This window comes from Neltuma alba, unplaced genomic scaffold (genome assembly GCF_004799145.2).
Source record: "Neltuma alba isolate B1F8T4 unplaced genomic scaffold, ASM479914v2 tig00003003_pilon, whole genome shotgun sequence".
NCBI classification, from domain to species: Eukaryota; Viridiplantae; Streptophyta; class Magnoliopsida; order Fabales; family Fabaceae; genus Neltuma; species Neltuma alba.
Window position 1 is genome coordinate 52667 of NW_021633101.1, and position 22720 is coordinate 75386.

Here is a 22720-nt window from a genome sequence, read left to right on the forward strand (position 1 = left end):
CTTCAAGCCTTGCCAAACGCCCTCATTCTCTCAGCCCAACTTAATTTAAAATTTAAGCTGTTTTTGGGTCAGCAAACGCTGACCCAAACAGACCCTGAATCACTCTAAAAACACTTTTAAAAAGTGCTTTCATGTTAAGATAAAACTCTTCTTTTATATTTACTGTAATATTATTTTTAAAATCATGACTTAATTTTCACCCAAACATTTTTCCCGCATTGCTATTTGAAGTAGAAACAGAGGGTCACCAATTTACAGTAGGGAACTGCAAGTATGAGGAATTTGATCCAAGATCTGCTCTGTTGGGCATAAAGACACACCCAAATCATGATATAAAAGAAGCTGATTTTCCGTCTGTATAATTGACGAGGTACCTCTCTGAAATTCTTTTGTCCGAATTGTCTATTCATAGGACCAGAAATAATGATTACCACATAGGGGTATTGTCTAATCGCGTTGGAGTCTATGAATCTTCTTCTTCATTCATGTGACAAATCGTATTAACCAAAGCAGTGTTTTAAGTTCGGTTTACTGGAGTTTACATTTCTTGCTTGTAAACTTTTTTCCTCTCATTTAACTCAATAACTCACACTCATTTAAACGCCCCTAACTTGTTAGCTTACATTGAACTGTCTCCTGTTGACAACTTTTTCTGTGGAGTTCATAAACTTCGGCTTCCTTCGTACAGCGTTACAAAATATCTTGTTTGATCAGGGAACAAACAGAGCTCTATTTGATTGATCACTGGTTCCCACCATATCCGTGGAGTGGGGCAAATAGAACAAGATATTAATGCTCCGTGGTTCTTTTCTTTTCTTTTGTACTGTGTTGTAAGTGCTATTGCCTCTTAGGGAATAAAGTAACTCCATCGTCCTCTTTAATTTCAATCTGCCAGAAGTTTCAAGTTTGTTATTCTTGGGAGAGCTTTTTTTTTCCCCCACTTAATTCGACAATTGACTTGTCAAGCATGTCCGGTTGGAACTTGAAGGCCTTTCGGATGAAGGGATAGTCGTACAATTTATGATGGAGAGTTTAAATGGTTGTGTGGGAAAAAATCGAGTATCGTATATATTACTATTGCTAGTTTATGCCATACAAATGTTGAGTGATCAATATTTAATTTTGTCATTAGGATTTAGGAAGCACGCGTGGTCATAGCTATAACTCCTTCATTTTGTATAATTTTTTTTATGTTATACGCGGTCATAAGCTTCATCTTCAACAGTTAAGGCGAAGTTAAAATACTGCTAAGCATTAGATGCCCATAAAATAAAGCACCCAAAACTGCCGTCAGGTTCTGAATTTAGCTCAGTTCTTCCCTGCTTCTCTCTTTCTACCAATTAATTAAATTTATGTCAGTGATAATGAAGAGTTGAACCATTTTTGCTAGAGTGAAAAGAAAAGGATTTAACTAAAACTTAATCTCAAGAATATAATAGTGATAAATACATATCAATCGAACGGGGCAATACCAAAGAAAATCTAACGACTCTTTTATTCTGACATATAAGCAAGCAAGCCCCATTCAACTTAGCAGCACTCAAGTCCCAAGCATTAGAAGATCGGACCGGCAGCAAGAATCTCTTCGGTCAAACTGTTGTCATTCCCCTTCGCGTAGTTTGTGAAGGTTTCAAAATTTTTCTTGAACAAACCAGCTAGCTTCAACAGAGTTTCGTTGTATGCCCGTTTGTCTGACCACTGCAATCCAACAAAAATTCCATGTAAAGAGATATTCTGGAAAGGATATTCTGGAAAAGACCACAACAAGAGGTAATGAAAACATAGTTCAACTTACTGTGTTCTCTGGTTCCAGAATTTCAGAAGGAACTCCTTCTACTTCAGTAGGAATCGCGAGCCCAAAAATCTCAGTCTTTTTGTAGTTTGCCTCCAAGAGGCTTCCCGAGTGAATGGCATCAATAATCTTCCTTGTGTATGACAGTTTGATACGACTTCCAGAACCATAGCTGTAATTGGCCAAGGCAACAAGTTCAGATTTTGCAAGACACTGTTTTACTCAAGTGATCAGAACTTATTGAGCTAAAACTTTAACCGTACCTCCCACCAGACCAACCAGTGTTGACGAGCCATCCAGTAGCGCCATGCTTCTGCATCTTTTCAGAAAGCATTGCAGCATATTTAGTTGGGTGTAGCATTATAAATGCTGCACCAAAACAAGCTGAGAATGTGGCCTGAGGCTCCTTTATACCATCTTCAGTACCAGCCACCTTTGGTCATTAATTGGCAGGAGCAAAAAAAATTAAGGAGGGTTTGAGGTGTAATACGAAAAAAACAAGAGTGTAATAAGTTAGTTGCGATAAATTACCAGGGCAGTATATCCACTGATGAAATGATACATGGTCTGAGACAAGCTTAGCTTACTCACTGGTGGGAGCACGCCAAATGCATCACAAGCCAAAAGTATAACATTCTTTGGATGAGGTCCCACGCATGGTAACTTTGCATTTGGTATATACTCAATGGGATAAGCAGCTCGAGTGTTTTCTGCAATAAGGAGGGGAAAAAAAAGTTGGAGGTGTTTTACTCTGTTAGACTTTTTAGTTTGATTCTTAATATTTTAGAAATTCGCAAGTGGTCCTTATAGTTTTAGATTATTAATTAGGTGCTGTGAAGACCGTAAACAATTTAACCACAAAGTCATTTTATCAGCAGCTATATTTTGTATTGATAGTAAACATGCTTACGGAATCTTGTGTTATATTGTAATGAGTTGACTTTACCCAACAGATGAGGTGCGATTACGATCCCCACCACCGTACAAGCAAAGTCAACTCATTTGTCATCATAATCACATTCACACGTCAATTCCTCAAAATTATTTAATTGAAACAAATCAAGTCATCACTCAACGTTATCAAAATCGTTTCAAACATGTTAAACAACGGCAGCTAAGATAATTTTGATTTAAGAAATTGGTACTTGCCTGTAACTGACTTGTCAGAATAATCTACTTCGCGTGTATGCTCATCAAATACGACGTTTTCCAAAACTGACAGTAGAAAAACATTATCATTAAGAATTAAGAAAACATATATAAATGGGAAAGGATAGTTTACATCGAAGTGATCCTGAGATATATATTACCTGTACCGAATTTGATTGCATTAAAAATATCGGGCTCTTTCTCTCTGGATAGATCAATACACTTGGCATAGCAGCCACCTTCGATGTTTGAGACACCATTCTCACTCCAACAATGTTCATCATCTCCAATCAGATACCTATTATGATCCGTAGAAAGAGTTGTCTTTCCCGTACCTGATATGGATGAAGAGAAGTAACCATGAGAACAGATCAAGGGAGGCTGGAAGAAGCCATACCCCATACGGAGTAGTAAGCATTATTCATACAAATGATTCAAGTATGGCTACAAGGAGGATTAAGAAGAGGAAGATAAGGCAGGGCAGCGTCCGGAGGCACCGTATTCCGACGTGGATGGTTATGATACTCTACCTGACAAACCAAAGAAGAGAGCAACATCGCCATCTTTGCCCATATTGCAGCCAGAATGAAGAGAGAGGATTTGACGCTTAGGCATGAGATAATGCATAACACTGAAAAGACCCTTCTTCATTTCCCCGGCGTACTGTGTGCCGAGGATGACCATTTCCCTCCTAGCAAGATTAATGTCTATGCTAGTAGAGGATGTCATGTAGTGAGTATAACGATTACACGGGAACTGCCCAGCATTGTATATAGTGAAGTCCGGAGTACCGAATTCCTCCAGCTCTTCAGGAGTGGGTCGGATACACCTGCCACCCACCCAGTTATCCATTTTGCACACTCAACTAATACACATTCATTTCTCACCCTTTTCCTCCACTCAAGCATGGATCATAATATAAATTAAAGCTTAATTTCAACGATGAGGAGACTTATCTGGCGGCCTTATCTGAAAGAATAAGCAAATAACAGTTGATAATGGCGGTTTATCATTCTTATGATTTACTTACATGTTGTGCATAAACAATGAATGGTAAGCTCTGGCAGAGACTATCCTGACTTTGATTCTGTTCTCAGGGTCCCAGTTCAAGAATTGATCATTGACAAAGACCTGCAAATTGAGAATTATCATCCATGGAATTAGATTGATTAAAAAAAGGCATCTTTCCAAGGAAAATATATTCCTATCATGACAACACAACTTGGTGTTACAACTATTTCTCATACTGTAGATGCCATCCAAGCTCAGCTGGATTTTTATTCTAATGCTGCCAATCTGTTCTATTTACAATCAGGCTGCTCTGAGGGCTCAATCTTGCAAAAGCATATATCCTTAATAATTTTGCCCTGGCAGGGAAGCTAAGGTCCCAACAGCATGAATACGACTTGTGCATAATAAATACAAGGCTCCGCCTAGGAAAACGATACCTCTCAATAATAGACACAACGACTGTGTGTGTGACACGTCATGTCACTACACCCAAGAGATAAGTTGTAAGGGGATGTTTCGCCAACTTGGACAAATGAACGATACCAGCACCATCCCCACGTTACCATCATATAAAAGCAAAATAATATCTTATAATGGTGGATCAAAAAATATATATATTTGGTTGGCAATATATATGTTTCATAATGTATATTATTATTAACTAATAGCTCTTTCCTTTCAGGGAGGCCTTTTTTCAAACAAGTACCATGCCAAAAGAGAAAAAAGATAGAGAAATGACCTTGTCCAAAGAGTTCAAGTAATCAACAGCTCTTTCTCTGTTTACCAAGAAAGTATGCTCGTCCATCTCAATATTCGGCGAACCCCTATAAAGCACCAAACACGCAGAAGCTCAATATCAAAACGTATAAAAATAAAAGAGAAAATGGAAGAGGAAGTGGGGAGAGAGAATTACGTACTTTCCCCACCAAAGCTCAGCCTCAGTATCGTCATCCTTTACAACACGTTTATCCCTGGGAGATCGTCCGGTCTTTGCACCAGAAAGGGTTCCCAAGGCTCCCGTAGAAGTGATGTAAGACCCTTTCTCATACTTAATCGCCTGCTCATACAGTTCTGCATCAAGCCCATAAAAACACTCAACGGTCGTATATTTTATTTTTATTCCAGATTATGACGTGTCGTTATGTATCTGGAATTGTACGGTTACGAAATTCGAAGATTATACGTAGACTTCCATAAATCAAGGCGAATATTTTATTCATCAGTTGTTATTATGCTATTGCTGACTAAGTCCGTTCAAAACTCCAAACACAAAATATGCAATTGCATAAGGGTGAGGCTTAACTCATTTTCGTACGCTACATGTACTTATTGACGTAACAGGTGAAAGAACAGAAAAGGAGGGAAAAACAGACCAAGTGAACCGCAAGATACAAGTAACGCCGAAAGATACGATTTTTCAGGAAACATAAAAGCGCAAAGGATTAGAAAATACCAGCTGGGGAGAGATTGTAGAGAACATGCGTAAATTTTAAGGAACTGTCGCTGACGCTGATGGTGGGTGTGACATGGTGGTGCGATACATGAGAGACCGCAGAGCGTTCCGATTTCCTAGCCGGGTCTCCTTTCACCACCTTGGGTCCGGTTTCCCTCGTCAGCGAAGCCAAAGAAGCACTGTTCCAACACCCAAAAAAGGATTAGTTACACAAAAAGATAGTCCAATATTTTGTTTCGTCTTCAGTAATACATTTTCTAAGTTGTTTTGTTAAACCGCGTTAACTGGATCCAGTTTTACAGAGAGATCATATAAGCGAATCGTCTCGGATAGTGAGAAATAACAGAGCTTGGTAAATGATCCGACTTAGTTTAATGGGAAAGATCCGTGTTAGCGCCATGATGGAAGAGGATCCGAATTGGCCGCAATGGGGCATCTGCAAAGGTGTCGTTTTTATTACAGGCCCGTCATCTTGGGTCCCCCATCAATATCATTCGAGTCCTTCAAGATCATCTCCGCGTGACGGTTTTCTATTTTCCATTTTCCTCGGTTTACATCTCGGATCGGGCCCCACATACACATTGTATCGTTCCCTTTCTGATTAAAATGTTTTAATTAATAACTTTGAATATTATTATTTACCGGTGACGGTGATTATGACGTTGTGTACCTGATGGATTGAAGCTGCAGTTTCTGGCGCTCTTCTTCGGACAGAGAGGCGAAGGTGGTCTGATTGTTTTTTATGGGAGTGTTGGGAGCAGACTTCTTCCTCTGGAGCGAGTGAAGCTCATCGATGGTTTGAGCCTTCACCGGAGGAGCACTGTCGTCGTGGCAAACCTCTCTCTGCTTCTTGTGCGTCTGAATCTTCGTCAGTCCGTTGCGTGCCGTCCCGTTACCATTTTCGAAGCTGAAATCTCCGTTACCATTCGCAGCCATCTTCGTCTCCCTGCAAACAGAAATCCATCGTCACATATAAAAACAGAGCACAAAAAAACTGCCTTTAAAAACCCCGAAGGAAGAGAGAGAGAGAGAGAGATGACCTGTTGATTTGGAGGAGGATGCGAGAATGAGGAAGGGGAAGCTAATGATGAGGGAGAGGGGAAGTAGGTCGTGAAATTAAATGATGGATCATATGAGGAGAATGCGAGTGAGAGAGATAATGAGCAAAAACGAGAGGGTGTTGCAGATATGCGAGGCGGAGTTGCCCTTATAAAGGGTTCAGTTGGGAGCAGCTCTTAACCAGGGTCAACATCTAACCATACTTGGTTAAATTTTATCCCCAGTCAGAGTCAAGCTCCGTGTAATGAAAATCAGAGACTCTCAATATCCGATACATGAGAATCGGGGTCAGACAAAATCGTCCTCAATTCCGATCCTCTGCTCCTCATCCCTACCGGATCTAATCCTGGTCTCTAACTCTAATGAATCATACGGAGTGGAGTATTCATATAGTACGAGTATTATTTTGGTTGTTACCTATTTGTTTATTGTATTCTTTGCTTTTTACTTTATTTTTCAAAAAGTTTCCCTGAAACTGACAGATTTTCAACCAATATATCAATGAAATTTAAAAGATATTTATATTAAATTTTTAAGAAATCATGGAGGTACGGGAAAAAGGGAAATTAATTTCGAGAAAATGGAAGAAATGTGATCAATGAAAATTGACGGTGTCTAAAAGATAGGGAAATTCGGGATGGAATTATTAGGAATAGAGATGGAGGAAGAGAAAGGATGACGGCGTCCGGTCGCCGCGAGAATGGAAGATGAAGTTAAAAGAAGGTGGGGCCCATTTCTAACCAGATCAGCCAACAGCCATTGCTTCGGTTTATGCTCATGCTCCGAGTAGTGTGCGCTTTTATTTGCCTGTCTGATTCTTCTTTTGTATGGTCCGAGAGGGAAATATTATCATGTCAAAACCCAACACCCCCCCGGGCCGCCCCCGGCGGGAAAATAAATGATTTATTTAAATAAAATAATACTCCATGCCTTTCGTGTCTGAATTTTGTTTTATTTTTGGTCAAATTTTCAATTTCATTTTAATCTCTTATAAGCCTGGATGAAATTACCTTCCTACCATTTTAAAGTTACGATAAACTCTCTTAAACTTTATTCATCTCCCCGAAAACCACTTACCATTAATGTTTCAACTTGTTTGTCTCAGGTTGATTAAGAAAACATGACATCATTAATATTTCTGTTATCTCATAAACAAAACTGTCTATCTCAGATTAATTAAGAAAACATGACATCTAATGTAGAATACGTGATAATTATGTACTCCTCTGATTTTTAATAAATGACCTAATTGTTGAGTTGGTTTTGATCCTAAATATAAGACCCATTTTTCATATTTATCAATTTTCTCTAAATTAGCCTTATGGATACTCCCTCAACCATAATCAAATAGAAGATGGGGTATTAAGAAAGATAATTATGATATTTTAGAAAAAAAAACGTGTCACATTTCTTATAATTAACTAACTTACCTAACTTTCTTAATCTAATCAAATGAGTTAAATGAGTCTTATATTGAGGACATGAGGAGTATTTATATACAACCTCTAGTTTTTAATATAAAAACTTGTTTAGCTTTCAAATTGGTCTTAAACATAAGATTCTAATTCACTTCTTTATATTTGTTTATTTATTTTCAAAATAGTTTTGTTGTAGTTGTACAGGGTTCATTAAATAGTAATTTTAGTTAATATACATGATTAGTAAGGATATTCTAAGAAAGACAATAACTATTTATAATAAATAACTAACTTAACTAATTTTTTAAATTGATAAACTAGATTTTATATTATGAGAGGGGTATTGGTTTTTTTTGTATATAGCTTGGGCAAAGGGCTAAAGTGTCGTTCTCACCTTCCACCCATTTATCATCATAGAGAAATTGTCTGCAGAAATTGCGCATGACTGGGACGAAATAAAAGGAGAGGAAGACTAGAAAGTGCAAATACATAATTACACTTTTGTCCTTCACTCAATTCTTATCATCTAATATGCCACGGGTTCTTCATTAATGTGATTTGACAAATTCCATTTGCGTTCGGGGATCACGGCCATGATAATAGTAGGGTGTTTTTTGTTTAAAAAAAAAAAAAATAGAACTCACCAAGTTGGTCGTTAACTTTAAAACGTTTGGGAGATTATTTGCCATTGACTCTAAATTAAGGATAATTATTTACATTTTAATTTACTTTTTGTTCTTTTGATATTTTTTAATTTTTTTCTCATAAGTGATCTAAGCTTACAGGTCAAGCCTCGCCTTCCTTTTATCATCCAAGCTAGCTCCAGGTCACTTCTCAAATTTTAATTTGATCCTTTACATTTAACTGGCCATTTTGTTTTCGCTGCTTTATATTTAACTTTTTAATCTAGATTAATTTGATTTGATTCTTTTACTATATTTAAAATTTCAATTTGGTTACTTGACTTGATTTTTTCCTCTGATTTACTCGGATCTGATTAATAAATTCATTTTATTATACTGATGAGCTGCATGAGACTTTTTTGTTCAACCTTCCACACTTTAATTTGAAAATGTCAAAATTAAAAAAAAAGGCCTTTTGAGAATAATGACTGGATTATGAAATAAAATTGAAATCAAGAGTGAAATATAACACAAAGTAAATGAATCAAATTAAAGTCCAATAAAATTAAAAGACACAAGTAAACTTCAAAACAAAATCAAGAGGATCAAATGGAGGCAAGATAAAAATCAAAGTAAGAAAATGAAATACATGATCAGAAGAGACAACTATAGGATAAAGCAAAAATAAATAAAAATAAACCAATGAAAAAATATATTAGAGATAAATAAAAGCAAAGAACAAAAATAAATTTTATAACATTTGTTAAAAATTAATTTAACAGCAGACACCGAGCAGTGACTCCATGTTAAATCAGGTCGAGGCATTGATCTAATCTAATCAGATTATACATTATAGTAGCATTCATATATTTTAAGAAATTATAAAAAGTAAGCTATAATGACTATAAAATTATGTACAAAAACTCGATACGTTTAACCTATTATCTCTGCCCAAAAAAATAAGTGATATCTATCACCTGTTAATTGAAGTCCTCATAATAAAAATATAAGAGGATAGGATAACTCAATTTTAATATGAACACGGGAACTGTACAGCTGGTAAGGGAAATATCAAAAAGCTTCCAGGTTTTTCGTTTTTAAAATGGTATTAATCCATAAATCCAACAACCTTAAATTTGTAACTTTTTATATTTTTCGTTTGTGCGTAATCTTTTAAAAATGTCAAAGGAAAAGGGAAAAGGTCTGCACTTGGGTTGGGAGGGGCGACGAATCGGTCTTTGGTCAATGAGTGAGCAGCATCCACGTCAGCCGCCTAGTGCGCTGGGATATGGCAAGATGAGAAGTGGCCGAGCCGGCCTCCGACTAAGTGCTACGTCATGAGCAAAAATTAAAATAAAACAAAGCAACATTGAATTTAATTACAGTTAATTTAAAAAAAGAAGAAAATGAGCTGTAAATATTAGTTTTGGATAGTTATGAACACAAAAAATTTTGGTTGAAAAACTCGCTTGATTTATCATTGAGACTCTCGTATTCGTAATTTTATTTTGAATAAATTTTTTTTGATACTTAGTTATAATTAAATTAATAATTTGATTCGGTGTCGGTTCCCCAGACTACGACGGCACAAAAAAAAGAACCAACCACGTCATTGAAAAATTACCACCGCTGTATTTTATTGACTCCATATTTTAATTTTAATCCTTTAAATTTTAAATTATAGATTTATTTTTTAAAATTTTTTAATTAAAATATTAATTATTATAATTTAATAAAAATTTATACCTTATTATTCTTGAAAAACCAAATCTAAAATAAGAACAAATTTAAAATACTGAAAATTATATTAATCCTATTTTATTCATCAGGCTGGGTACGATATATCCAGGTTCCAGGTAAAAAGGCGGCTCCACCAAGTGGTTAGAATTTTTTTTTTTTGGGGTCAAAAGTGGTTAGAATTATATGGGAGAGGAAAAAATGAGAATGAGGTGGAACCCAACGGAGAATATAAAATAAATGGCGAAGAAAAGAGAGACAGTGGGTACATTCTAAAAATAAAATGATGGCATCGGATTCGGAGAAAAGAATGGACGCAAATCTCAAAGTAAAATAAATACGTTACATAATACTACCTCATCTCTTTAACATAACAGTAAGTCTTATATTTAATTTAATTCTACATATAAGATTTTAAAATAATTATGATAATTATATTAGTTATACATGTTAAAAGTTCTATCAAATAGTAGTTAGTTAATACCTGTGGTTAGTAAACGTATTCTAAAAAAAATAACACATACTATTTCCAATCCTTAATATAAGAGCTAGTTGACTAATTTAAGTAAATTAAGAAAATTAGAAAAATTAGTTCTTTATAATAAATACGTATTAATTTTTTAAAAATATTATTGCTAATCAAATGTATTGGTTATAACTATCATTATTATAAAGACTACCTTTAAAAAAATAGATAAATATGAAAGATAAAGTGAATTACGATATTATATTTAGGATCAAAATAAAATTCAAATAAGCTCTTATATTAAAGATTGAAGGTAATATTTGTTATAAATAACTAACTTAACAAATTTTTTAATCTATTTAAATTAGTTAACTGGTTTTTATATTATGAACCAAAAATGGTATAAGACACTAGTTAAAAAAAATTGTGATTGCATGATGTTGTTTGGATGATTAATGTGCTTTTTTTTTTTTCAATTTTGTTCTATTAAATATATGGGAGATATGAGAAAATGAGAAATAATTCAAATATAACATTTGTTGATATATGTATTATAAACTAGACGTACCAACGAGGGTTAGGTCTAGCAAAAGGGACTAGTCCTTCACAAAGTGACGAACTAAGGTTTGAATTCCTACTGAAAGAGATGTTTACATTTAATGCCTGATAGTATCTAGAATAAAATTACTTCTAATAAAAAGATACCTATGCTTTACTTTAAATAAAAAAAAAAAAACTAGATGTGGTATCATGGGTAACATGACGGACAGCCTCCGTGGTGCCATGATCTGATGATGGATTTTCGTAAGCCTTTTAAAGGGGTGTTTAGAAACCCTCAAAAGTGCTTCTTGCGGAAAACGAGGTAAACTCCTCAATATATTTTTTCGTAAACCGTAAAAGCACTTCTAAAATCATAGTTTGGTTTCCATCCAAACACCCCTTAAGATTCCCACGCGTTCTACTGTTTTGCCCCGACCAGCCCGGCTACACCCTTTGTTCCTTCCTCTTCTTCCTTTTTAATTTTATTGGTGAAAACTTTTGACATTACTTTCTTTTCGCCTTCATGTTTCAGTGCAATGTAATATTTCATATTGAATTACAGTTGATTAGAGGTTTTGTTATTCACCAAAATTTTCTGTTCGATTAAGTTGACTTAATCACAATCAATATATTTATTGTAATTGATTGTATATTTATTTGGCAATTATTATTAAAGCTTATTCTCATTGTATAAATTCCTCATGTTTTCAATTAATCATGATTAGGTCAACTTAAATAGAACCATAAATTAGGCTACGTCGAATCAAATCATTTTTAATTCCATTAATACAATTGATAAGTGTATGAGTCGCATCTTTCTGGGATCAATTACACAATTTTTTTTTTTAAAAAAAAAAGCGTAAACAATTGTCTGTTTTTGAGTCAACGAGTTGGGTTCTTGTTTTCATTTTCGGCGCTGAAATTTTTTCCTTATTATTTTGCATCTATAAAAGTTTCCGAACAAATTCTCCGATTTTTTTTTTTGGATACTGCTGAGATAACACTCATTCAAACAAGTGAAACAAAATAGCAGTAAAAGCAATCTAATATTAATGAAACCAGAAGTTTATCTATGAATTTTTATTAGGATAAAGGTTTAACTTTAACTCGAATCTTATTTTTCATATGTAATTTTATTCACAATTTTTTTATTTGTATAATTTTAACTATAATCTAATTTCTCCGGTCTAATTTTACGTCTAATTTTTTGATACAATTTTATCCCTGACCCTGGGAAAAAAAGATCACGTAATTTTATATAAAAAAATAAGTATCTTTTTGTTTGCTTTTTTTTCTTAAAATCATCCATTAGTTTTTATTTTTAAAATGGAAAAAAATTAAAAATACCTATTTGACAATTTTCTGGTTTAACCATGAAAATTCACTGTAGTTTAGATAAATCTCACATATTAAAGAAATTTATATAAATACTTATGAATTATTTATGAATAAAATGTATACTTATTACTTCTCCGATCCTTAATATAAAACTCATTTAACTAATTTAGTTAGATTAAAGAAGTTAGGTAAATTAGTTAATTATAAGAAATGTGAAATGTTTTTTTTCTAAAACGTCATAATCATCTTTTTTAATATCTCCTCTCCCTCTTCTATTTGGTTATGGTTGAGGGAGTATCCATAGGAATAATTTAGAAAAACTTGATAAATATAATAAATGGGTCTTATATTTAAGACCAAAACTAATTCAACAATTGGGTTTTATATTAAGAACCGAAAGAGGACATTAGTCTTGATGTGACAAGTCAGTCGGCCCAAATGAAAAAAAAAATGATATGACAAATTAATTAGCCAAGAAATTAATGTCAAAATCAGACGTAACATAATTAGCAGGAAATGGTTGAGACGACTATAAATGCATGCGTTCACGCATAGAAATAGATGATTAAGAAATGCCACGCAAATGTAAATGAAATTTTCCAGATCAAAAGCTTCAATTACCTAACACCCCCTTCACGTGAATATGTTCACATAAAAGATATTTATAAAAAAAAACTTTGACTAAAAATGTGTAGTTCGAGGCACACAAATTGATGTAAAAAAGTTTCCGGGAAGATCAGAGTCACATAAGTAATAATTAAATATTCATCATCACGTACGCATATTCATATATTCTGCAACACTTTTTTCCACAAAATCCTTGAAGCACTAGCAAGGGCGCGCGCGCGCGCACACATATATATTTATATTTATATACAAGTTTTAAATTTGAGTAGATTTAGATTTTTCTTAATATATAATGCATTTTTTTTAATTTTTCTGTTAATTATATATTATCTTTTCTTTACCATATTTTTTCTTCTCACATTTCTTGGCACAATTTTTTATCATTTTATCATTTATTATAAGGATATATTTAAAAACAAAAATATATTTCTAATTCTAACATATTTATTAATTTTAACGAATTTTAACTAATACTTTTAAATGATTTTAAATGATTATTTATTATTCTTAAATCAGTTATATACAAAATAAGAGGAGTATACTCTTTCGAGGCAAATAAAAAAGGACATATTAACAACTAAAGGCAAAGAGAGGCAAACTAGGGGAGGCATTATGTGGTAGAGGCCCAGCCTGGTGACGTTAATTAGCACATCAGTTCCTGCACATTTTTAGACTTGTCTAAAGTCTAAACTATCCATTTAACTTACACTGTTAAGTTCAACTTTTTATTCGTTATTTTTTTCTAAAGTTTAAATAGTACAAATTAATTCAGGTCAAAAAAAGTAGGGCAAAGTAATTCCATTTAGATGTGGTAGAACTCAAATTAACACACAGGTGCCATTTAAAATGAGCTAGAAATACAAGATTCTTATACCGTACATTAGTAATCCTCTAAAATACTTCTTCTATAATTTGATAACTAATTTACAGAAATTTAAAAAATTAGTTAATTTAATTATTTATAACAAGTATTTGCTAGTTTCTCTTAAATATATCTAATTATGACTTCTTTTTTTATGAAAATCTCTTTAATATATATATAATAAATAGGGATGATTAAAGGGATAAAAAAATTATGACGAAGTATATTGAGAATTTGAGGTCTTTGCTTGTTGATGATTGAAGTACATAGTGTAATATAAATTCTCTGAAGCATTTGAGAGATATAAAGTTTAAAAGAGGGAAACAAAATAATGGATTCTACCTTTATACATGTCAGGCTCACATTTGTGGGACTCACTTTTAGCTCCCTAAGCTACTAAGTCACGACGTACTCTTTTACTTTTTTTGGTGATAAATTGACGACGTACCCTTTCTGTGTCACAAAGCTGCATGACCTGGTTTTGAAATTAGTATGGCCAGAATGGGGTGTTATGTGGGGGAGGTTATAACCTTTCTTGGGGACATAAATGTACATATAAATTATTCGCAGGAATGAAAAGGATATGGTGTGAGTGAGGTAGTTCCAAACTTGGAGGAATTTTTGGCATTTTCCATTAAGTTCACGTCGTTTTGTGTAGCCCATTCATTCCTCACATCCCATCCTCAGTCAAATAATTCAATATTATCTCTTACCCTAAATATAAGAGGTAGTTGACTAATTTGAGAAGATTAAGAAAATAAGTTAAGTTAGTTATTTATAATAAATAAATATTGTATTTTCTAAAATATCCTTACTAATTAAATGTATTAGCTAGAACTACTATTATTAGAAGGACTACCTTAGAAAAAATGCATAAACATGAGAGATAAAGTGGATTGGGATCTTATATTCAAAACCAAAATAAAATTTAAATGAAGTCTTATATTAAAGACCGGAGATAGTATTGTTTTATTACCATAACGGCTCTGCTTCTGACGCCATTGCAACATTCAATCACGCCATTGTGATATTCAATCACCTTGATATAGAAAGGGAATTTAAAGTATCTTGTTCATATATTTATTAAAAAAAAAAATCACTTGGCATGAAACTTCAACCCAATACGTAACTCATAATTGAACAAATAATACGGGGATTGGTTTAATTTGGTGCTATGTGTATATATATGACATGCTATGAAAAGGCCAGGAAATTTCTTGCTTAATTATAGAGCAATATTATTGAACACCGTCATCTCTTTTTAAGTAAGAGCTGGCCCAACCTCATTTTTTTCATTACCTAATTTTAAAGAGTGAGCTTTGACCAATTCCTTTCTTAGTTTTCATATTGAAAACGAAGTTCAAATTACTTCATTAAATTCTCCTGGAATTAAGGCACCGTAAGAAGCTTAAAATGAATCTTTAATTGGGGTAGCCTTATCTTGTCTTAGGTGGCGCGTGGTTGGCAGTGGGAACGATAATATTAACAAATTTTTTTTAAAAAAATTGCGTTAAATATCTTTTCAAAGCTGTGTCGAGAATTGAAATATAAAATTGTAGTACAACATTTCTTTTAATTCGCCAAGTGGCCAGCAACAGTTTTTGGTGAACAAAAAATGAGAATAGGTTCCATGAAGGTGGGATTTCTTGATATTTTTATGTCTTTTTTTTTTTGTGGAGCAAAGTTTAATGGGTATTATTTAAATTACAAGTCAATAGCAACAAAATTATTTGGTTAAGGAAGGAAGCAAGCGTGCTTCACAAAGCAACCTCATTGGGCATATTACAAGTTGACATCTCAATTTGCAAATATAGAGTAAATTACATCACATTTGTATACTATATGACTCGTTTGCCATGACCTATAAACATCTTTTTAATTACGATTTATAAAATACTAGATAAGCATGTAAAATGAATTTATTTCGATTTACATAAAACGTATTTATAAGTGATTTCAAACGTGATTCTAAATAGTACCATTGTGTTTTGAGCCATACTTGCAGCGAAATATTGTCAACATTTTCGGTTCCTTTCAACAAAAGCAATCCAAGCAATAATATCCCTAACAACAGTTGAGCTCTTTTTTTCGTTTCTCTGCAATAATTATGGTTTTCTCTCATTGCATGAATTTTTTAAAAAATTATACTGCTTATAATTTGTGAAAAATACACATCGCTAAAGATTCCATATCTTGTATTAATATTAATATTCAGAACCACCAACTTACAAGGTAAGGACCGCGTAAGAACAAGTTGTGTCTGAATAACATATGAGGCGGTTCGCCATTTTTAAATAGATATATTAATATCTGATCAAGATTTGATATTGACATGCAAAAAAGGGTTAGCTTCACCATCTAAGGCTAAACTGAGACACAATAAGTGAAACTTGTATCATGCCCTAGGTTCTAACATAAATCATGGAGTTTTATGTAAACCTCAAATACAAAATTAAAAAAGATTGCTTTCAAATTAAATTATATGTCCAATTCGTTCGGCGTCTTCAAAGGCTGAGTGAATGATAAGATATTAAATTAATTTTTTTAATAAAAAATATAACATGTTACCACTTCTATATGGCTCTCAGTAATTCAGGCAGCTAAAACAACATCAGCTTACACGAAAAAAATAATAATAATAATAACGGCATTTTAAATGCCTAATCGGTTGGTTGGTTGCATTTCTGTTCATGTTTTCTAGTAAGAGATTTTCCTTCTTTCCAACCAAAGAATAATAATACAACTTCTGAAACACGAGGCCAACGTTATCTATGCCCATCAGCACTGATTCTGGTCTTGTTGACAAATTGATAGTAGTCTTCCTCCCCGTAGAGTCGCCTGAAACATCAGAAACTCACATTTTAAATATATGAAGACCTCCACACTCGGATCAATGCAAGATTCAAAACTTACACAGCAAACATTACCTAATGAAACACATCTTCCTAGTAATAGCTATAGAATTCTCAATAACAGGAAAGTTCATTTCTCAGAATATTAAATATATGTAACATTCTAGCAAAGTGACTGGAAAACTGACTTACGCTAGATCTGCCAGGGACTCTGATTTGATCACAGCCTTCCCCTCCGGAAGTTCAAGGCAGGAATAATGCATTATTATTTCCTTTAATGTATGCTTTGTGCTTTTAACATCATTATCCCATAAGATGCACTGAAAGTAAAAGCAGAAGGCAGTAGTATACAGTGCCGAAATAGACAGAATCTAATTCTAATGCCCTTCCCTATAAAACGAGAATAAGTAGGGCCGGAAAAAGAGAATCATTTAATGAAATGGAAACAACACAAAAGAGCAGGAAAATTAATCTTTCATGATGGTGGGCACTGCTCTGTCATCTCAAGCCACAAAGATCCAAAGTGAATTTTGCATTTAACTAATAATGTACTTCTCCAGTCTTAAATATAAGATAGTATAAGGGTCTTATATTTAGGACCAGAGGAATACAACAATTATACAACAAAGAATACCTTCCTAATATATTCTCTTTTCACTTCTTCACAAGAAACTTTGCCTTCAGGTGAAAATACCGAAGCATTCCAGAGTGCCCCTCTGGCAACCATCACAGACGATGCACCTTCAACCAGACCAGAATTACATTAAAAGAAAAGTAAAGTAAAAACTTAGCCAACGTAATATGATCAAAGAGAAGTACAAATGTGATGAGAATTTATACCACGAGATGCAATTATTATTATTATTATTTTAAAAAGGGTTGTAAAACACTAGAGAAATATACATCTACCGTCATGCTACTGCAAAATAGTGCCTGCAGCTGATCAAATCTTGTTCAGCTTAAGATTCTACGGTAACTGAATGCTTATCAAGCCTACCTTTCCTTAAAGGTTGACTAAGTCAGAACCAAAGGTTGAAAACCTAGTAGAAGCCATAACCCCATAACAGCCATAGTAACAGCCTAATAATAAGAGCATAGCAGCAGTGATTTTGGGTATCTATGCACTATATATATATATATATATATATATATATCGTGCTAATAAATAAGGAACAGAATGACTAAGGTCTCCACATATCCCTAGCAAAGTATCCCTTAAGATAGGAATCTACGAAAAGCTAAGAAACACCAAGCCATAACAGCCATAGTAACAACTTGATAATAAGAGTATAGCTGCAGAAGTTTTGGGTATCTATCACAGGTCACATGGCACTCTATATTTATTGTTTTTAATAGATAAGGAAACAGAATGACTAAGGTCTCCACATATCCCGTAGCAAAGTATCCCTTAAGATGGAAATCCACGAAAAGCTAAGAAAAACCAAACCCTTGGTAGAAATTACTTATCACCAATGATCAATAACCCTAAGGTAAATCCTTAAAAAAGATTGTAATGATAGGCGTAAGTTCTGAGGTATAATTACAATAACATGTTAACTAAGATAGCATGCTTAATACAAAATATATTGCATGCGTCATTGAGTTGCTTGTATAAAAACTCCAACAAGTAATCATTCAGTTTTCCCTTCTTGCTGCATCATATATTAGCCAAGGCATAATTTTATATCAGATATAAGATTAAGATACAATCCAACTCCCTGAGACCCTGACACATTTTATAGAATAAATTTCTATTAAAATTTAAGTTTGCCTTACTGTGCAGCATCCTACAACTCAAGCAAAACATAACTGAAAAATTCTTGAAAGGGAATTTTCATTTCAGCTACCTGTAGCAGATTTGATGCGTTTAAAATCATTGTACTCGAAGACATCTCCGTTTGCTATAACTGGAATAGATAGTGCTGATACAACATCAGCAATTTCATTCCACTTAGCAGGATCTCTAGGTCTATCTGGAACTTTTCTGCAAAATAAATTAAGAGAAATAAAAGGTATGATTTGATGTAATAAGGATACAGGAATTACTCTATTTTTAAAAATTCAATTATGCCATGCTATGGCCTCAACTGTGCTTGTGGTGAATGAATCAAGTTTTTTTCGTTAAAAAAATTATTCATCAAACCAGAGCTGCTGGTCTAGAGTCATCGAAGAATTGTTAGACTTCCAACTGAAACAGTCGGCAAGTTACTTCTAGTCAGTCAATCTCGGCTTTGCTAATAAACAGGACCAATATCTGTCTCCCAGTACAGAAGGGTAAGAAACAGTACATAGCCATGACACAGTGAGCATTTTCCAAAGGGACACATATCTGTAAATACAAAATGTATATCTTTTGGTGGGGACTCCATTGAATTTGTTTTGTTTTGAATATCCATTTTCCTTTGAAAACATCACAGTGAACGATGCACAGATTGTGGTTTCCACAAAACTTGAAAACAAAAAAATCACAAGAAGATCAGAGGAACTAGAAATCACCTCCCATGGACGGCAACAGCTGAAACACCGGTCTTCTCAATTCGCCTTGCTAATTCCACCGTGTCATTAGGTGACTTTAGAAGTCGAATCTTACATGTCACTGGAATGCTCAAGTTCCTCTTCAATGTTGTTAAGATCTGGATTTTTTAAGAGGCAATAATTAATCTCAAATTATCAAAGTACATTCGCAAAAAGAAAATCACAATTTTAAGGATTACATCATGGATAACTTCTGGCTTGGTCAACAAAGCAGCACCCATTCCCCCACTGACAGAAAATGACTTCGGGCAACCCATGTTGATATCTACTGCAGCAACATCATTACACCTGAAACCCCATATCCATCCCCAAATGAATTTAATGTAAAATGTCAACAGCGTTTGAAGGTTATAGATAAAAAAAGAAAAGAAATGAATGTAAAATTATACAAATAATAGCAATTAGTACTTCAAAAGTTACGAAAACTATTCACTTCAAGATGAAGCTTACACTAGTTGAGCAGCTTTCAGGGCCCTCACAGCATCAGACGTTCCTAATTGACAGACAACCCTGTCCTTTTCTTCATTGCAGGTGCTGAAAACAACACTCTGTGTTCCCTTCTCCACAAAATCAGTGGATCCAATGATTTCTGAACAAGAAGATCACGCCTTTGTTAGATTACCAAAAACAGGATCATAATGGATGTTTCCACAGCCTCTAGTCAGCCACTAAATAGTCAGTAGTTACCAGTCACTTTTGAGCCGCAATAAGAAATAAAAATGAGAACCTTTCTCTTTGCGTTTTTTTTCACCCTAACAAAAGACAATTTAATCAAAGGGAGGAAGGGCAGAAGCAAAATAAGAAAGGCAAGAAATCCTCAAATACCCATGACGCATCTTCGATGTGAAACATCATACACGGCTCAATCAAAAGAATGACAAAACAAATGAAATAACTTTTTCTCCTTATCTTCAAGACATAGAGTAGAAATCACCAAAATGAACAGCATTTCAAATACATTGACTAGAATGAGGCAGGATAAGTCCTTGTTGTGTGAAATATTTGCATCATCATGACATTTCCTAACTGGAATAATAATTTAGAAAACTGACTAAAGCTATAAGCTTATTTTAGAAGCTAAGCAAATATAAGAAGTTCGTTTTTATATTCATCCAAGTTCAAAACCCTTACCATAAACTATGCCTAACAGTATCTTTTTCCCCCCCCTCTGAGCTCTTTCATACCAATTCAATTTTGACATTCTCTCACATATCACCCTCTTTCACTACATTTCAATTTTATTCTGTGATGGAGTTCTCATATCCAAATTTAGTTTTGGGTCGCCGATGTATCAACTCATAATCAAGACCGTCCATCGATACCAACAGGCCATCCCAGTAGATGACCACCAAGATTAGCCTTACAATAACAGAGAACACTGATCCCATGTTCCCATGGTAAAATTTGAATAGCTAATCAACTCTTTTTCGTATTGTCAAGAAGAAAGGCAGTTCGTTTGTGTTTTTACCTATGAAGCACTGACACTTTAAAAAAAAAAGAGCCTAGCCTTGTCCGGATGATCGACAAGATGCAACACTGTGACACAAGTTAGAGTCAAACTACAAATAACTCTGAATACTTCATATAATGTCGTGTTTCCAAGACTGCATCAGTGTTTATTCTTCGTGGGTATCTACAATACTCGGAAGAAGCAAAACATGGCGCGAAAAGCCAATGACTAGCAAGAACAAATAGCGACTCAAACTTACAGTAACTGCAACTGAGTTGTTGCATAACTACCGCATCAAAAACTAAAACCAAGAACTTAACGTGATGAAGAAAATCACAAATTTAATTATTATAACAATAACTGTACCATTGAATCGGCGCTCACACTTGACAAGCTTGTGATCAATAATTTCCTCACCGTAAGTAATATCTGCACCATATTGAGCAGCTAGTAATCTAAATGGCAGAGTGCCCTGCAAAAGGTACGGATGGTGAACGAAATTTATATTTCTTTCCCATTCCATTCCTCAATTTTGTACCGGCAACTAGATGAAAGGAAAGGGGGGGGGGGAAGGAAAACTTACAACTCGAACCATTGGAGCAAGTACGAGTTTGTTCTCGTACTCCATCTTCGTCGGGTGGCTTGACCAGCCCCGACTTCGGCCTCCGGCTTCCAAAAATCTGCACGGAGGGAAGGGTGGGGGGGAGGGAGAAAGGGAGGAAAACGATAATAACTTCCTTTTTGTTTTCTTAAAAACGGGTTTTTTTTCACTTTATTTTCTGGGCCAACTCTTAGTGGTCCTAGGCTAAGATGAGCAAGTCGAAATTGGACCATGAGAAAGAAAGCCTAGTCCATTTCCTCTGACGGAAAATGTGATGAAAGAGAAAAACTTCCTTTTGGTTTAGGCGTTAAAAAAAAATAAAAAAACCGAAGAAAGACTGAAATTGTGCTCTGTGATCTGTCTGTAGTCCTTTTTTTTTGGGGGGGTCAAAACTCTGTAATTACTACTCAATACTTTTGTTAAATTTTTCAATATTTTTAAAGGTAGGGGACCAGGATAAATTTTCAAAGACAATCACATTCTTATTGAATTTGGGAGAGTTTGGATACTTCCTAATCTTACAATCAATTAAAAAAAATATTTTCATACAAATCGAGATTATATTACTCTCACATATTTCTGTATTCTACTTTGTATATGAAACAGGGTCAAATGCATTAATTTTTACAGAGCAAAAATTTTGTAATCAAAACATGACAAGCGAATCGACCTGCGTGAGGGGTGTAATACGTCAGACAGTGTTGATAAGAAATAAGGAAGGAAATTTGGAACTTAAAAGCGCCTATGAAGACCAGCTTCTTCGTTTGGAAGGTTTTGAAAGAGGCTCTCTTCGGCTTTTTTACCAAAATACGATAAATAGTAAACTATATACTAATATGTTGAATTTTTAAAAGTATTTATTAATATATTGTACTTAAAATCGTTCTTGGTAAGAACGACCTTCAAATTATATACAAGTCGCTCTTTCCAGGAGATTGATTTGGCGTGAATGATTTACTTTTAAAAATTTTTTTTATTCAAAAAGTAAAACGTTCACGCCAAGAACGATTTTATTTTTTCATATTCACTCAACATGCAAAGAGAATCCTTGTCAATTATGCGTGTAAGAATAAGTATACGTGCAAGAATAAGAATATTTGACAATGTATGCGAGAATCCCATTGCTCCCATGAGGCTATAGCATCTATGGCTTTATATATATTACATGTAAATTACTTCATGTCTTGTTCTCTTCTTCTTTTTCTCT

The 22720-nt window shown here is 34.1% G+C and overlaps 2 protein-coding genes across 3 annotated transcripts; both read right to left on the minus strand.

Moving 5' to 3' along the window:
- Positions 1-1380: 1380 nt before the first annotated feature.
- On the minus strand, positions 1381-6574 carry LOC114739986 (phosphoenolpyruvate carboxykinase (ATP)). Its single transcript, XM_028928100.1, has 13 exons — positions 6446-6574; positions 6076-6351; positions 5406-5584; positions 4870-5023; positions 4692-4776; positions 3972-4072; positions 3472-3770; positions 3103-3276; positions 2942-3007; positions 2324-2502; positions 2056-2225; positions 1796-1964; positions 1381-1698 (listed from the first exon to the last, which is right to left on the minus strand). Exons 2-13 carry the CDS (start codon positions 6339-6341, stop codon positions 1555-1557), a joined length of 1986 nt encoding a protein of 661 aa, XP_028783933.1. The 5' UTR covers positions 6342-6351; positions 6446-6574; the 3' UTR covers positions 1381-1554.
- A 10040-nt stretch (positions 6575-16614) lies between these two features.
- LOC114739988 (tRNA-dihydrouridine(20) synthase [NAD(P)+]-like) lies at positions 16615-21600 on the minus strand. 2 transcript variants are annotated; one of them, XM_028928102.1, is made up of 9 exons: positions 21496-21600; positions 21279-21384; positions 19913-20051; positions 19642-19750; positions 19424-19560; positions 18775-18911; positions 17562-17668; positions 17120-17247; positions 16615-16913 (listed from the first exon to the last, which is right to left on the minus strand). In XM_028928102.1, the coding sequence occupies exons 1-9, from the start codon at positions 21538-21540 to the stop codon at positions 16841-16843; spliced, it is 981 nt and encodes a 326-aa protein (XP_028783935.1). In that variant the 5' UTR covers positions 21541-21600; the 3' UTR covers positions 16615-16840. The 2 variants fall into 2 exon arrangements, with proteins under 2 accessions (XP_028783935.1, XP_028783936.1); XM_028928103.1 differs by lacking the exons at positions 16615-16913; positions 17120-17247 and adding an exon at positions 17309-17486 and having other exon boundaries at positions 17537-17668.
- Positions 21601-22720: the final 1120 nt, after the last annotated feature.

Excerpts from the sequence above, each read along its gene's own strand:
- LOC114739986 (XM_028928100.1), bottom strand. The coding sequence starts at position 6,341 with ATGGCTGCGAATGGTAACGGAGATTTCAGCTTCGAAAATGGTAACGGG. Across the intron at positions 4,073-4,691 it reads ACTTGAACTCTTTGGACAAG|GTCTTTGTCAATGATCAATT; the intron begins GTCATTTCTCTA and ends CTCAATTTGCAG. Across the intron at positions 3,277-3,471 it reads TCTCTTCTTTGGTTTGTCAG|GTACGGGAAAGACAACTCTT; the intron begins GTAGAGTATCAT and ends CATCCATATCAG.
- LOC114739988 (XM_028928102.1), bottom strand. The coding sequence starts at position 21,540 with ATGGAGTACGAGAACAAACTCGTACTTGCTCCAATGGTTCGAGTT. Across the intron at positions 19,751-19,912 it reads CTGAAAGCTGCTCAACTAGT|GTGTAATGATGTTGCTGCAG; the intron begins GTAAGCTTCATC and ends ATGGGGTTTCAG. Across the intron at positions 17,669-18,774 it reads ACGCATCAAATCTGCTACAG|GTGCATCGTCTGTGATGGTT; the intron begins GTAGCTGAAATG and ends GTCTGGTTGAAG.